The 15250-nt window shown below is 39.9% G+C and overlaps 1 protein-coding gene across 1 annotated transcript; it reads right to left on the reverse strand.

Annotated features, from left to right (window-relative positions):
- Nucleotides 1–201: 201 nt before the first annotated feature.
- LOC139937118 (uncharacterized) lies at nucleotides 202–15249 on the reverse strand. Its single transcript, XM_071932124.1, has 11 exons — nucleotides 11791–15249; nucleotides 10849–11304; nucleotides 8564–8992; nucleotides 7903–8325; nucleotides 6525–6959; nucleotides 5847–6278; nucleotides 4751–5170; nucleotides 3741–4175; nucleotides 2540–2971; nucleotides 1361–1786; nucleotides 202–903 (listed from the first exon to the last, which is right to left on the reverse strand). The coding sequence occupies exons 1-11, from the start codon at nucleotides 11915–11917 to the stop codon at nucleotides 470–472; spliced, it is 4449 nt and encodes a 1482-aa protein (XP_071788225.1). The 5' UTR covers nucleotides 11918–15249; the 3' UTR covers nucleotides 202–469.
- Between the last annotated feature and the right edge of the window lies 1 nt (nucleotide 15250).

A 15250-nucleotide genomic window follows, 5' to 3' on the forward strand; every position in this document is an offset into this window, starting at 1 on the left:
CTTTTTTTAAGGTTAAATGACTAAAATGAATAAAATCATCCTGTAGCATTTTGTAAGGTAACTGATTGAGTGGAAAATAAGCTGAACAGAACTAAACTGAAATGAACTCTATAGCACTGTTACTTTTGATACCAAGGTTCAGGAGATAGTTTAAACATTTCATCATTTCATTTCAACTCTCATTACCTACCTTAACAGCTGTGAGCATCCAATCAATTCAAGAGGGCACCGATGGAAAACAGGCAAGGAAGAGAAAACAAACAGTTGTGAGAAAAGGTACATTATTATATCAACCAAAATAAAATAGAAAAACACACACCATCAGATTAGCATGAACTTTAAAAGATTACAGGATGTTATAGTTAGGATTAGCGATAGATGTTGATTTCTTTGCACATTGTGGTCACACGGGGGTTATAGACAACTACATTATACAATTGCTTGTTCACACACGGCGCCGAGGTAGGCGTCATGACCTCTTACCCTTGACACAGTTTAGTTTTCTACATTTGGTCATTGCGCCCTCGCGGGCCCCGGACAGAGTGAAAGGTATAGAGGGAGTGTCCCCGCGTGACAGCTCGACACACATATATCCGCCTCCCTCCTCGCACGGTACGTCCTCTTTGTCGATGCGTGCAGCGAGATTATTGAAGGTCAATCGGGAGCCAGCTCTTAGATCCCTGCTTCCCATCTCTGGGGTCAGGCTCTGTCGGCTGACGACTCGGCGGGTTCCGCGTCCGGAGGGAGTGTTGGCGATGAAGGTCTCCAGCCTCCAGAGGTTTCTTCCGGTTGCGTCGCCGCTGTTAGGATTGGAGGTGACTGAGACGTCAAATTCCATCTCGTTTTGTCCGTCCGATATGTCAAAGCTATCGGAACGTAGATCAGTGCTGTCAATAGTGATACCTGGATCAGAAGAAAATTCGAATTTAAGAGAATCAATGATTGGAATTCAATAAGAATCTGCACTTATGCTAAAAATGGAACCTTAGTACCCGGATCTCAGACAAATGTACAAACGTGTCCACGTTTTAAATTTTCTCAACTTACACTACTACTACTTAATGATGGCGTGATCGCTAAAGCAGTGGAATGTTTGTTTGACAGCCGAGTGTTTTAAGCAAAATTTATGTAGTTTATACATGTAGTGTGCTATTGCTGAGTTTTGAAGAACCAAATGTTTTGCATAATGATTTTTTTGGACCAAAACTATTTGTTTGCTGAAAGAAAATAAGATGATATACACTGTACTATTAAACACAGGAGAGGGAGTTTCAAAAGCGAAACTAAAAATTGTACTTTTTGGTTTACCTATTCTTCCTCTTGATCAGAAATCATCAATTTATGAATGTATTGTACTCACCATCACACTTTTGACGGAAGCATTTCTTTAGGACGGTACGATCCGGTACGGGTGACAACTCAAAGGGTGGTTCTGGTCTGGCACCCTGAGTCAGCTCGGCACACATATACCGTACATCATTGCAAGACAAGCCTTGCATGTTGAAGTTTGTGTCCACCATTCCGAAGTCAATGTTCTCCCCTGGGTAGGCGTCTTTGTTGACCTGATACTTGCTGAATGCTCCTCTCTGGGCGTTTAGGCGGCGGCCCATACCGGTCTCGCTGTCACTTCCGAACAGGGTGAGGTCCCAAAGACCATCTCCATAAACACCACCACTGTCTGGGGTTGTTAATGCCTTCATGTTAAACATGACTCTATTGTAAGGATCGTTCTCCTTCAGGATAGAGTAATCATTGGTGATGACTTCCAAGCCATTCACTTTCACACCTGTAAATAAAAAGCCAAAATTACTCTCAATCTTGCCCGCTACAAATTTGATTTCTTTGCTCTTCGAGCTAAGCCCCAGCTTATCATGTTCCCGTCTTTGTGCACCATCCAGGAAAGCCCAACAATATTCCATTATCATACGTATGGCAGTTGAAGATTAAATGTTATTGATAACTGGCATACCAAAACAAGGATATCGATGAAATAGGGAGAACGTCAACAAAAGGGCTAGATAGCTCAGTTGTTAGAGTGCCTGTGCATTAATCCAGAGGACGCTGGTTCAAATCCTGCTCCAGAAAATAGCTGTTTGTTCAACCCAATATTGATGCAAATTGAAACCTGGGGCCTTTCTCAAAGCTTGGCTTGGGCTCCGGCTCCGGCTCCGCGTGCTGATATCTGTGCAATACGCGCTGCTCCAAAATGCAGGTTAAATGCAAGCTGCATACACAGCACGCGGAGCCTAAGCCTGAGCCGGAGCCCAAGCCGAGCTTTGAGAAAGGCCCCTGGTATTTATCCTTTCAAAGTTTGTATCAAGTTTGTAAATGTGTATTTTTTATGAGCTAGGTCTGGGAGGGCGCATCTTTTTTGATGACAGTTTTTTTTTTTACTTTGCCCTTCCCTGGACGGCCTGTGCTTGTTTTATTGTTTGGCTTTTTTTTTGTTCGAAAATTTGAAATAAAATAAATAAAATAATCAATGATCTTATTTTGAAAACCTATTTGAATAAAAACAAAAGTAAGGGTGTTTGTTTACCTTTGCGACAGTCTTGGTCTTTGCATCTTGTTATAACTTCTCCTCCATCAGCGGTCTGGAACTTGAAGTCCGGTCGTGCTCTCAGTCCCTTGGCAAACTCAACGCAGAGGTACTGGAACTCAGATTCACAGCCGAGGGCGGACAAATCAAACTCGGTATCCACCGATTCAAAGGAGAGGGTGTCTCCAGCGGTCAGGTCACGGTTGGACTGGTCACGGCTAAGAATCTGGCGTCTAAGCCCTATTTGTTTGCCTTTACCATCGGGCCTTGTGGCGCCGTATGTGCCAACTCTCCACAGAGTGTCACCATTGGCGCTGCCTGCAGTTGCTCTTGAGTCGATGTTGATGCCGAGTCTGATGGGTGAGGCCTGGCCGGATACAACACTGTCGGACAGTACCTTCATGGTCCAATCCATGTCATCGATTATCACACCTGAAGAAAAACAAAATGGAAGTTGAACAAACTTCACTTGAAGACGATCAGAGCATACTGATCGAAACGTCGAGTTGAAACCAACGGTTCTTTTCAGAACCACCCCAACTCATTAGAGATAGTCATTACATGGTGTTACCGCAAACCTTTCTATATCGTATTTCCACCATGCAAAGTTTCAAATCCTACTTAAACTTCACTTTGAGCTCACGCCTTTAATCAATTTAATCAATACTGTTAAATGAGCTATACAATTGTTATTTTTGTTGTTAATGTTCCAGTTCAAGATGTGTTGGACCAATAATCCATTTTTGAGTGAGATTTGACACTATGAATTGCTTAAAGTCACAAGTTACTGCTAAAATTTGACTATAGAGACAGTTGTTTATTAAAAAAGCTTTTGTATAGCAACCTACAGCAAACCCTGGTACTATTGTGGCATACACATTCATTAACAACTTGAAAACGGCTTTTTGGTTTGAGGTTTTACTTTCTAACAAAATGAGATTATAGCAACAACTAAGACCAAGGATAACAATGCTGAAATCATGCCATGTTTCATGGGTGCTGGTTACTGCATGATTAAATATTGCTATACCTGGAGTTGATTTCACAAAGAGTTGTCCTAGGAGATATTAAAAACTTAAGGCTAGTCCTAAGTTGGGACGAGTAACTCGTCCCAACTCGACATAAGACTGGTCTTAACTCTTTGTGAAATCCAGTTTACTGAGTTTACTGAGCAGTTTACTGAGCACCAATCTTAATTTACCTTTACACATGTCTTCAGGAATCTCCATACAGTCTTTGAGTACCTTCGCATTGGGAACAGGGGTCATCTCAAACTCCACTGTGGTTTCTGGGTTACGACTGAACTCTGTACACAGAAATTTCATCTTCCTGCAGTCCACGTCTGTCATATCGAACTCTGCGTCGATGGTCTGGAAGTTGATGGGCTCCCCTGGGGTCATCAGCTCACGGCTGCTGAAGTACTCAGACAGGACCTGGTCTTGTTGGTTGTAACGAGGCCCCTGGCCGTTGGAACGCTGGCTTCCGTACATGTTCAGGCGCCACATGTTACGGCCGACGACGGGAGTGCTCGCGTCTGTCGTCTGTACGACTGTATCAAACCGTAAAGAGTTGCTGGATTTTCCCTCGTAGAGATCACCACCAAGGAGAGTTGAGTCAACACCAGATACATACACACCTGTTGAGACATGCAAGCAATTTGAGAGGATATTAAGTTTGGTTCCTCTTGTATTGGGTTTGAGGGAATTTGCAGGCCAACTCTGGTGGGGCCTGTAGGAGCTCTATTCCCCATCAAATGGCTGGACTGATCGGGTTTCAAGTCTGGGCATGGTGAAGCAGGTATGCGGAGAAAGGGCAATAAAGGCTGGCAGGACAGTGACAAAACTTCGATCAAGAACTGCCCTGATAGCGGTCTTTACAAAAAAAAGATCCGTACCAAAATTTAAATAATTTAATTTCACTTGTACTAAGCATCATATTCTTGACCCAAGTATGTGAAAAAATATCTTGCTACTTTTAATGTTTAAGTTTTAAGTTTGAGATGAGCTAAACAATGATGTAGAACTTCCTTTAACTGTTGTAATATTCCATTAACTCCCAACAAAAGAAAAAAATGATAATCAGGGTTCCAGTTCTTCATTCAGGAAATATGCTTTCCTTTCAGCCTCAGCATGGTTCTATTGATTTCGAATGAGGAATGGAGAACAAGATGGCCGCCACCATCCTAAATATCTATCAATAAACAATACAAACCTCCACATTCTGCAGTCTTGCAGCTGACGATGGAATCGCCAGGGCCAGATGTCCTGAATGCATACTGCGGACTTGGATAGTCTCCTTGGGTGAACTCCATACATAGATATTTGTACTCTCCGCAGCCGAGTTGTTCCATCGGGAAACTGGTACCGACATCGGTGAACTCAACTGGCCCTCCGACTGGCATACTTCTGGCCTGATTGTAGGAATCCAAGACCTGTGTACGCTCCGATTGTCTCATGCCAGAACCGTCTACGTTCCGACTGCCGAAAAGATTCATCTTCCACAGTCCAGAGCCCTGAAGTTCACGACTTTGTGGGGTGGTCCGTACGGTTGCATCGATAGTCACTGGGGTTGTCATTCCATACTGTCTCCTGCCAGCCTCGTATGACCAATCCATATCAGTAAGAGTTACACCTGGGTTTTAAATCAAAGAAGTGAACAGTCAGTTTAATAATGTGCTCAACTTTGGTTCAAACACATATAATTCAGATACATGATTTTCAGCAGAAACAGGCTTCCCTTATATTTGAGTTAACTTTCCACTTTGAGTTTGAGGGAAAACATACTTTTCAGCTTGATGGGCTTGCGAAAACACTAAGTGAAAATCTGTTTAGAGAGGGTTGTGTGGGTTCTGAGAAGAAGCGGTGGTTGATAACTCAACGTTTTGATCAGTATCTTTTTAAATACTGATTAATCAGTATTGGTTTGACTTTTTCTAATCTTTCACTTTTTCTTTAAAGCATTGCACATGTACATGTATACTAAAAACTGATTTTTATCAATCAAAAGGCCAGAATTCTGTGTATCCATCATGCGTTCTATTTAATGCATATGTGCGTCATTTGCAAAAATGAAAGTCGCGCAGCGCACATAAATCCACATCAATATTAGATACTGCGTTACCCGTAAAAACTTTTGTTTTGTAGCGCACACAATGCATTGCACAATGCTTGACGGACGCATTGATTTCTGGCCTTATAAATGAAAAAAACAAACATTTTATTTGTACATATTTTATAGGATATTTTAGCAAACTGAATTATCTACAGATCCAGCATTAACATGGTGAGAGTGTGGAGATCAAGATTACCTTTGCATCTGTCACCGAGTTCAGTGCAAGACACCAGAGCTCTCTGGTTTGGAACGGCATCAAATGTGTAGTCGGGTTTAGCGTTACGATTCTTCCCCAGCTCAGCACACAGATACTTGACGTCCTTGCACTGGAGTCCGGTCATGTCAAAGTTCACCTGAGAATTCATGAAGGGTAGATCGGATTCCATCTGGAGGGTTTGATCCATCTGGGATTGGTCGAGGATCTGGGTTTGGTAGCCGAGTCGGCGACCCTGCCCATTAGCCCTGGCGCTTCCGTAAAGGCCAACTGTCCAGAGGTTGCTGCCCGACACTTCAGTTGACCCTTCACCTGTGACCCCAGTAATGTCCATTTGCAGTGTGTTGTCCTTCTTTTCTTCGATAACTGGACCATCACCTCGGATTGAAGTCTCCAAACCAGTAAAGACGGCACCTGCGATGACCAATCAGAAAAATTAAGGTTTAAGGTTTATTTTCAAACATTAAATTTTTGTAAACATAAAAAGTACACACAAAAATTCTTTTAAAAAAAAGCTTTAAAAACCGAAAATCAATGATAACTTTTCTATCGCTATTAACTTCACTATCGCAGTAATTGATCTCAACGTTTCAACTTTAGCCTGCTCTAGTTATCATCAGGAGCAAGTTACTTACGTAATTACAAGATTGAGTAACTTACGTGCTGAACATTTCTGCTGCTTGCAAGACGTTAAGACGTTCATGGTATCAGAGCGGCCAGAAACTTCAAATCTGAAATCAGGCTCTGGCATGTCTCCTTTGGTGAACTCAGCACACACATAACCATATTCGTTGCAGCCGATGGATCCGATATCAAAGTCAACTTCCTGATTCCTGATGTTCATTGTAGAGCCGCCATCAAGCATGGTGGATGCGCCGTCAGTGTTGAGAGCCTGGCTGACGTAGCCGAAACGATCCGTTGCACTGCCATCAGGACTCTTGCTTCCGTACATACCCATACGCCACAGTCCGCTGCCGGACAAGTCACGGCTTCCGGATCTTGTTGACAGCTGGGCGTTGAAGTTAACAGGCGTTTGTCGACCAGGCATTGGATTTGTAGAAGAGTAATCCCACTCAAATCTGTCCGCAATGACTCCTGCAAAGAAACAAAATTCAAAACGTTTTAGGATCAATACTTTCAGATCTTAAATGAAATCTATTTGCTAAACCTGTTGCTTGGAGCACGAGTACCCTGGGTATCAGTCAATATGTAATTTAGCAGTTGATTTGTTGTGCTTTTCTCTCCTTTGACCTATTTTGAGCAATTTCGGAAGCTATGCATTCTTGTACTTGAAAACAAACTTAAAGTGATGATGATGTAGTACGTTGTATCACTCTCTTAAAGCCATTGGACACTTTCGGTAAACAGTATTGTCCAAAGGTCCACACTTGTATCACAACTGATATAAAAAATAACAAACCTGTGAAAATTTAGGCTCAATTGGTCATCGGAGTCGGGAGAAATAACGGGGAAAACCCACCCTTGTTTCCACACGTTTCGCCGTGTCATGACATGTGTTTAAAATAAATCCGTAATTCTCGACAACGAGAATTGATTTAATGTTTTCTCGAAAAGTAAAGCATTTCATGGAATAATTCAAGAGAAGTCTTTCACCATTACCTTCTGTAAACCCTGTAAGTTATTTGTTAATCTGTGAACTTTTTCTTTTCTTTTCTGTGCCGAAAGTGTATAATGGCTTTAATAAAGTATTACATTCAGTTGATGGCCGGTTTTCATGCCTGATGAAAGACTGTGTGCCACAATCAAGTGTGGGCAGTCAGCTATCATATGGTGCATTCACCACAGTCACAAAACTTTAGGTAATAAACCACAATAGGGAGGCCACCAACATTTGGACTAGACGGCTTAGTTGCAGCGCTGGCACGCAACTCAAAAAGTTATAGGTTCAAATCCTGCTCTGGTAAATGTATCTTTGTTTACCCAAAACTAATGACAAACAGAAAACCCTGAGAGAATGCTTATTAGTATTAGAATAACAGTTATTATGAAAAGTAGAAAGATTCAAAATTTGACAAACCTGAGCACTCTGCTGTCACACAGCTCGTAAGGACACTCTCGTCAGGCTGAGGTTGGAGTCTGAACTCTGGCTCGGGAGTTTCTCCCTTTGCCATCTTCAGACAGATATATTTGACATCTTCACAAGTGAGTCCCGTCATGTCGAAGTTGAAGTCAACATTCTCATAGTTCAGGCGGGTGCTCTGTGCAGGCAGGAAGTTCATATCGGCCTGTCGTTGGTTGAAAAGCTGCGCCGTCTCACCGAGCATCTTGCCAGAACCGTCTGCATTGGTGCTTCCGTAAGCACTCATAGACCACAGGCCTTCTCCAACAATGCCAGTGCCACCACCGTTGGCACTGAATGAGACAGAGTAAGGGTTGACGGCGCGACCATCTGCGACTTCTCCACTGTTAAGTTGGGCACTGGTGCTGCTGATTGTAGTTCCTGTGGAAGTGATAAGTTGGAATGGTGCCTCATTACTTTGGAGAAGAAAAAAAAAATCCTAGAAAAAAAAGCACTGAAACACTGGATGTATATACTAAGGAAACTTTTTTGATTTGTGGGAGTGAACATTTTGAATGATGTCTCATTATTTTGAAAATGTTTTTTTTTTCCTTAAAAAAAGACAAAGCATTGGACGATGGAATTCAAATGTTGAAGAAACTTTACAATTTGTACAAACCTGCTTTGCACTGCTGCTCATTACAAAGAGTCATCGTGTCGCCGGTGGGAAGAGACTTGAACGAGAAGTCGGGATTAGTATCAGGTCCCTTGGAGAAGTCGTAACAGAGGTAGTTGAATCCGTTGCATCCAACAGACAGCCAGTCAAACTCGGCTTTAGCCCCAGTGAAGCTCATTTCCCTGGATCCTCCAGGGGTGAGAGGTTGTGCCTGGTGGGATGAGCTCAGAGTCTGACTCTGGTAGTCGAATTTCTCACCTTTGCCGTCAGCTTTTTTACTACCGAAGATACCCATGCGCCACAGACCATTACCAGATATGTCTCTGCTACCGTCTGTGAACGTTGCTGTTGCATCAATGGTGACATCTGATGATTGTCCGACGACAAGATTGTTGGTTCTACCAGAGGCCCTCAATCCTCGGATCGTAACTCCTGTGGAAATGATGATCTATGTTACATCTCTATTGACCTAATTCACTTGACGTCATCATCAGAGTAATCTTGGATGCGTCATTTTGGTGGTCAATGTGTGTTATTCAGTGAAGCGCGCGATTTAGGCAACGCTGCGTTTGAATGTAAACTTATTGACCACCAAAATGGTGAGCATGGAACAGTCGCCATGTGTGACATGCGTGCAAGAGGTCAATAGTTTAAGTGCGTGTCAAACATAAACACGTAAGGTGGTGATCCTGATTAAATTGATGATCAAAACTGATGATGATTTCTGATTGATTTCATGAGTTGAGACAAGTACATTCATGTTCTGATGTTAGTGAAGTGAAAACAATAAAAACATCACACTGAAACAAGGCTGATCCCGCAGAATGTCACTTCGAGTGAAAATGAAATGAAACCGATATGAATGACATACTACAGGTGATTCAATGGCAAAATACAGTGGAAAATACAGTGAAAAACATGGTGTACAATTGATTACAAATCAAATTTTAACCTTTTCCTCTAACAGATTTGTTTGTCAGCATAAGCCTTTCCTAGATGGTTGGGTCTAAACTCACCAATCTGTTTTGAAGAAGGTCAGAGGTCAATGTGAGGTCAAGAGGTCTTACATGAATCAGGCAATGGTTTCGATGTTCAGGAACGTGTGAATAAGTCCAGCTATTGCAGGGCAAATTGACATCATCATTACAAACGGCTGGGATTTAGTTTTTACAAACTTTTACTGGAGCAATGGTTTAATCTAAATCGTTATAAATTAACAATTTTTTGAATGATGTTCTCTTTTTTTTCTGTGTGTTTTTTTCTTTCAAAATGGTTCAAAAATGAGAAGCACTCATAAATAATTCAGGCCTTGAAATAACCCACTACACCCACAGCAATTGGCGTGGTGCCCTGCGCTTTTGCTGTGGTGCCCTTTGCGAAGTTCTTATGCAAGTTTGAATTATCCCCATAGAAGTGCCCCTTAACAGAGTGAAACTGTGGTGCCCCTCCAAGAACAAATTTCAAGGCCTTTTTTCTTCAGAAGATGGAATTAAAAATGGACAAAATGGAGTGAAACAAACAATTTGATTGATAATGGTGAATTAATGCAGATCCAAACAATGACAATGTTCTACACACAGCTTCAATACCTACACATACGTGCAAGTGAGAAATGAAAACAAATAAAATGAAGTGTGCAATGCTTATGTCAGACATAACTTTTAATACAAAGTATATATGTAAATGCAAATGATGAATATGATATGGTGGAACAATGTCAAAATGAAGATCGTTTTCGTTTGTGAAAACCTGGAATAGTTTCTTTGCAATCTTCTTGTCTGATGTGATTATGTGAAGCACAAGTGAAAACAAGAATGATGTCGAAGGTCCGTTTCTTTTAAAGTACATGTAGATGGTAATGTATGGAATAAAAATAGTACAAAAATATCAATACAATTAGTCAAGACAGATATTTATGCAGTCAAGAGTATAATGGTCATGAATTGCGTAACTTCAACAATGCTTCCACAGCTGACGATCCTTGCTTCTGTAACAAGTTCTAATTGATCTTCCAGTTGATTGTGTCTCCTGAAATTGCTTTGAAAACTTGTTGTTCTCAAGACATTCACCAAGCAAGTTTTAAAAAAGTTGCTTCTTTCAGGTCTGTGTAGCTATTTCAACATGTTTGCCACAATGTCAAGATCAACTCAAATCGACGGTCTACAAAATTTGGAGGAGTTGAAAGTCTACGGTTCCCAACGGAGGAAATCAATTTTCTATGTTGAACTTGTTTTGTTTTTAAAAGAACAGCGGATTTTTTTTTACTAACCAGAACTCAAATGTCTTACCTTGGCACCTCTGTACTTCAGAACAGCCAGTTAGAACAGACTCATCAGGAGTTCCAGAGAAGGAAAAGGTAAGGAAGGATTTTGCTGGCTCAGGTTTTGGACCTTTGCCGAACCTGGCGCAGACATACTTGGCATCGTCACAAGTGTAATCGGTGAGGTCGAAACGGTATCTGACATCACGGATGACGTGCCTGCCACTTGGGTGCTTCTTCAGGTCCTGTGCCTGTTGTCCTTCGGTCAGAGCCTCTTCGACTACCGTTCCCTCAAGTTCCTGTGATCCGTCCTCCGTGCGACTCATCCAAAGTCTTGTCGTCCACAGACCTTGGCCAGTTACACTCGTCGTTTCAGTCGTTTCAATGTAGTGCACGTCCACGTCGAGGGCGATTTCATTTTCAGCACCACCACGGAACTCGGTACCACCCTCTACCCTTGGCGTTACGTCGTCAGCAATCACAACTATATTTTGTTTAATACAAAAAGTCAGTTAGAAAGCAATAGCCACTGTGATTTGAGAACCTCTTCGTTTGATTACAAAACAGGATCTCTAATTAAAAGCCAAAACATCCATGAAAACACTTAAATATTTAAGGATCATGTTTTCAATCGATTTTAAACCTTAAAAACGATGGAAACCTTTAAATAGCGCTCATTACAAGGGTTACCAAAGAGTCATTCTCAACTGTGGAAAAATTATTCTTTTCTCGATTGCCATATTGCCATATTTTTTTTACAGCATGATGGCACGTGTGAACCAAACTCATTTTATGCAAAGAGAGCGAGCAAACTTTTTCCCCCATTGTTGTTTGTATGTATTTCGTCACTGATGCAAAATAACCACACAGTAGACAGCAATACGATCTAAATCTAAAGTGCTTATACAGTCAAAAATATAGTCAATTACATCACTCCATTTACAAGTTCACCAAAAATGGATGCACTTACCGTAGGGGCAAGCTTTACAACATTCACCCTCAAACTTGATGGGCTCCTGGCACCTAATAGGCTGACATGCTTCAAACTCACACCTCAGGGTTGAGTTGTCACACGAACAAAATGAGCACTCAGTCATTTTGTATGTCTCTCCATGCTTAAAAATGACTCCATCATTGTTTTGGCATGGTAAGTTACTTAGAGGTCCAGAGTCACTACCACCTGAGCTTGAACTCGACGCTGAAACAAAACATGTTTTATGAGACAACTTTTAAAGGGAGAGTAAATCATTGGTTTATTTTTTAGGTAGAGTAGATTCATTTACATCCTTGTGTGTTGAATTTACATACCATACTGTTTAAGGCAAAGTATACCTTTGGTTTTTGAAACTGTTTGCTGAGAATCTTGAGAGGTTGTGTCCACGCAGAAAAAATAGTCAGTATTTGGAATACACAGTCTGAAAAACGTTTCATGCAGAATAATTTCTTGGATGTCTTTAAATTCCTTTTTTCTAAAACAACATTCCTCAGAAAGGAATCGTTTCTCACTCATGCTTATTATAGGATTTGGGGCATTGCATGGTGGGGTATCAATGTATATTTGGTTTGCGGTAACACCATGTGTGTATCTACTTGCCAGGTAGAGTTGTTCTTAGGGAACTGTCTTGCTTTATTCTACTGCCGTGGAGTAGAAAATCGGAGGTTCGGGAGACTTCTCAGTTCTGAAAAGAACTGTCCTGCTTGATAACTATTACCAGGGCGGATGGTATAGAAATTAGACTGGACTACTTCTTAGCTTATAGGATCGTAATAACTGTACTGCCGCAGAGTCAGTTCTGAATTGCTCTCAACGTTTCGACTAGCTTGCTCTAGTCATCGTCAGGAGATGCTTATTATGTTATACATTATCAACAGCTTCAGGGCTTCTTAGCAAGCAAGTTTTTTGGGTCATTAATTTTTGGAGCGACTACCAAAGGTACACCCTCCCTTTAATGAGTGGAATTTTTTAAGGCACTAGACACCTTTGGTAATCGTCATAGACCAGTATTTTCACCAAAGTCTTTTAATATTTGAGGGAGAAATTACCTCTTTCTCAAAAAATCTGTTAATTCAGAGGGAGCCGTTTCTCACAATGTTTCATATCAAAAGCTATTCATTGCTCGTTACCAAGTTTTTATGCTAACAATTATTTTGAGTAATTACCAATAATGTCCAGTGCCTTTAATAATGGTTCCAACCACAAAAAAACTTCTGTCCTCTACAAATGCCAAGTTCCATATTTGTGAACATTTGTGCCAAGGGTAGTGCCAGCACGCTAAACTGAAGGCCACAGGTTCCAATCCCACAATAGTAAATTATTCTTTGCTTAACCCCAAAATTATTCAAATTTACCCAATCAGTTTTCCTGGTGGGTTATTACCCAATTTTATTCTTTTCGTATTTTATACCATAATATTATTTTTCATTTCTGTTATGCTTTTAATAGCGCTAAAAATCTTTCTCCTAAAGCGTTGATGTTCAAACTTTAAGTTCGGTATAGGACTAAAAAAAGAGGGGAACAAATACTTTAAAATTCAATCAATGTTTCTCAACTTACCTTTTAAATGACCTTCATCCGTGTTGCATCAAATTATACAATGTTGATGTGTTTATTATAAATAAACTTATATTATACCGAACTAACTTTAACAAATCTAACTGAACAAATATGCAACCTGCTCAACATCAAATGAAACCACTTTTAAATACTGTCCTTAAATATCTGATACTTTTCGTCTCAGAAAAGAACTTGTTTAAAAGAAGAAAACTGTGTTGTCAAGAAAGTTGCACATTTGTGTACAAAATCCAGTACTGAAATCATTTAAAAATTAAATCACTTAAAATATGATGGAAGCTTAAAAGGGAAAGTATACCTTTGGTTTTAGGAACCGTTCGGTTGTTTTAAACCTTTATAAATGTAGATAAAGGTTGTTAGCATTTTTGTTTATCCGTAATTGGAATACACAATCTGAGAAACATATCTGAAAGTAACATTTCTCAGATTCAAATTTGGAGGGGGGGGGGAGTTTTTATCTTCTTTTTTTTTTTTTTTATTATCAAAATGCTTAATACTATCAAAAGCTCCTGTATTTCTAAAAAAATAAGTTTTTATTTCCACTAATTTTAAGAGTAATTACCAAAAATGTACCTTCCTTTTAAATTATACAATCCAACTAAATTACACTTAAATTTTACTAAAACTCTTTTACAGTTTTTAAGACTTTCTTAAAAGGGACTAGTTGTTATTATTTCTGTCTCATATTAATAAACAATATTTTAAAGTCTATTTCAACAAGTTTCAGGCCAGTGTGAAGTTATACTTTTGGTCAGACTTTGGCCACATGCTTATGCTTAGGGGGAAAGTATGTAAACTTAATTGCCTGAAACTTTGGGCATTCTAGACAGACTTAAGATTTTCACATGTGCATTTTTAAAAGTTCAACATTTCATTTGTTTACGCACTTTCTGCCATTGATGTATGGTTATCAGGGGGGGGGGCAAATACTTTGATTCCCTGAAACTTTTACACAGTTAAAAACATAAGTACAATTTCTAATATTGGGTTAATACTTGGGTGCTCTGTCTGTTAACGTTTTTTTTTTTAATTCCCCACTGTTTTGCCCAAACTTTACCCCCATACCCAGGGCTCTACACTTATGCTGTCTGTTCCGGGATGAAAAGTAGATCCAAAAAGCACAAACAAGTCTGTCAAATTTCTAACCTTCAAACTTTGAGCTGAAATCTAGTTGAGTTATAATTTTTTTTTAACAGTTTTTTAAAACTTAAATGATATTCATTGTAAATTAAATATGCTGACAAGACTTGTTTATCTACTCTGAAATATATTGCATAACAAGGCTGGAAATTAGCTAAATTTTGACAAATCTTTTCTCAAACAAACTTCAATGAGTTTTTACTGCAAGACTGTAGTATGTTCTTTGTATGGGGAGACACATTTACTGCATATCCAATTAAAAGGCATTAATCTCTTTCAGTGCCTGCTTTTGTTTGCTTTTTGAACCTAAAATGACCAGTTTTGTGAGTTTTTCAAAATTTTGCATAGAAACAAATATTAGCATAAATATGTGTTTTGCCGATTTGTGCTGCCTTGGTACATCTCCAAGTCAATAGTATTTCTCGTTAGAGTGATAATGCCCTCTCGTATTCAATGGCTTGTACATGAGCAATTGATGGCCCTTTTTGAGTACATAAAATAGATAGTACATGTCTGATAATGACGCTTTCAAATACATAAAATAGATCTTAAATGTAAGACCTTGGTCCAATTTGTCTGTCTTTATTTCTCAACAGAAATTGCTACATTGTCTATACTTTGTTTTACTAAAACTATTAATGGGATGTGAATTTTGGTGGAAATGTTTTTGAAAATGTCCATTGACCCTTAAAGGATTTGGGTACTTTTTCAAAATGTC

This window comes from Asterias amurensis, chromosome 5 (assembly GCF_032118995.1).
Source record: "Asterias amurensis chromosome 5, ASM3211899v1".
Taxonomy (NCBI): domain Eukaryota; kingdom Metazoa; phylum Echinodermata; class Asteroidea; order Forcipulatida; family Asteriidae; genus Asterias; species Asterias amurensis.

What these genes read in the sequence shown, in the direction of transcription:
- LOC139937118 (XM_071932124.1), bottom strand. Translation starts at nt 11,917, where the DNA reads ATGACTGAGTGCTCATTTTGTTCGTGTGACAACTCAACCCTGAGGTGT. An exon ending in TCCTGAAGACATGTGTAAAG is followed by an intron (nt 2,972 to 3,740) that starts GTAAATTAAGAT and finishes GTTTTTCTTCAG; the next exon opens with GTGTGATAATCGATGACATG. An exon ending in CTTCCGTCAAAAGTGTGATG is followed by an intron (nt 904 to 1,360) that starts GTGAGTACAATA and finishes CTTCTGATCCAG; the next exon opens with GTATCACTATTGACAGCACT.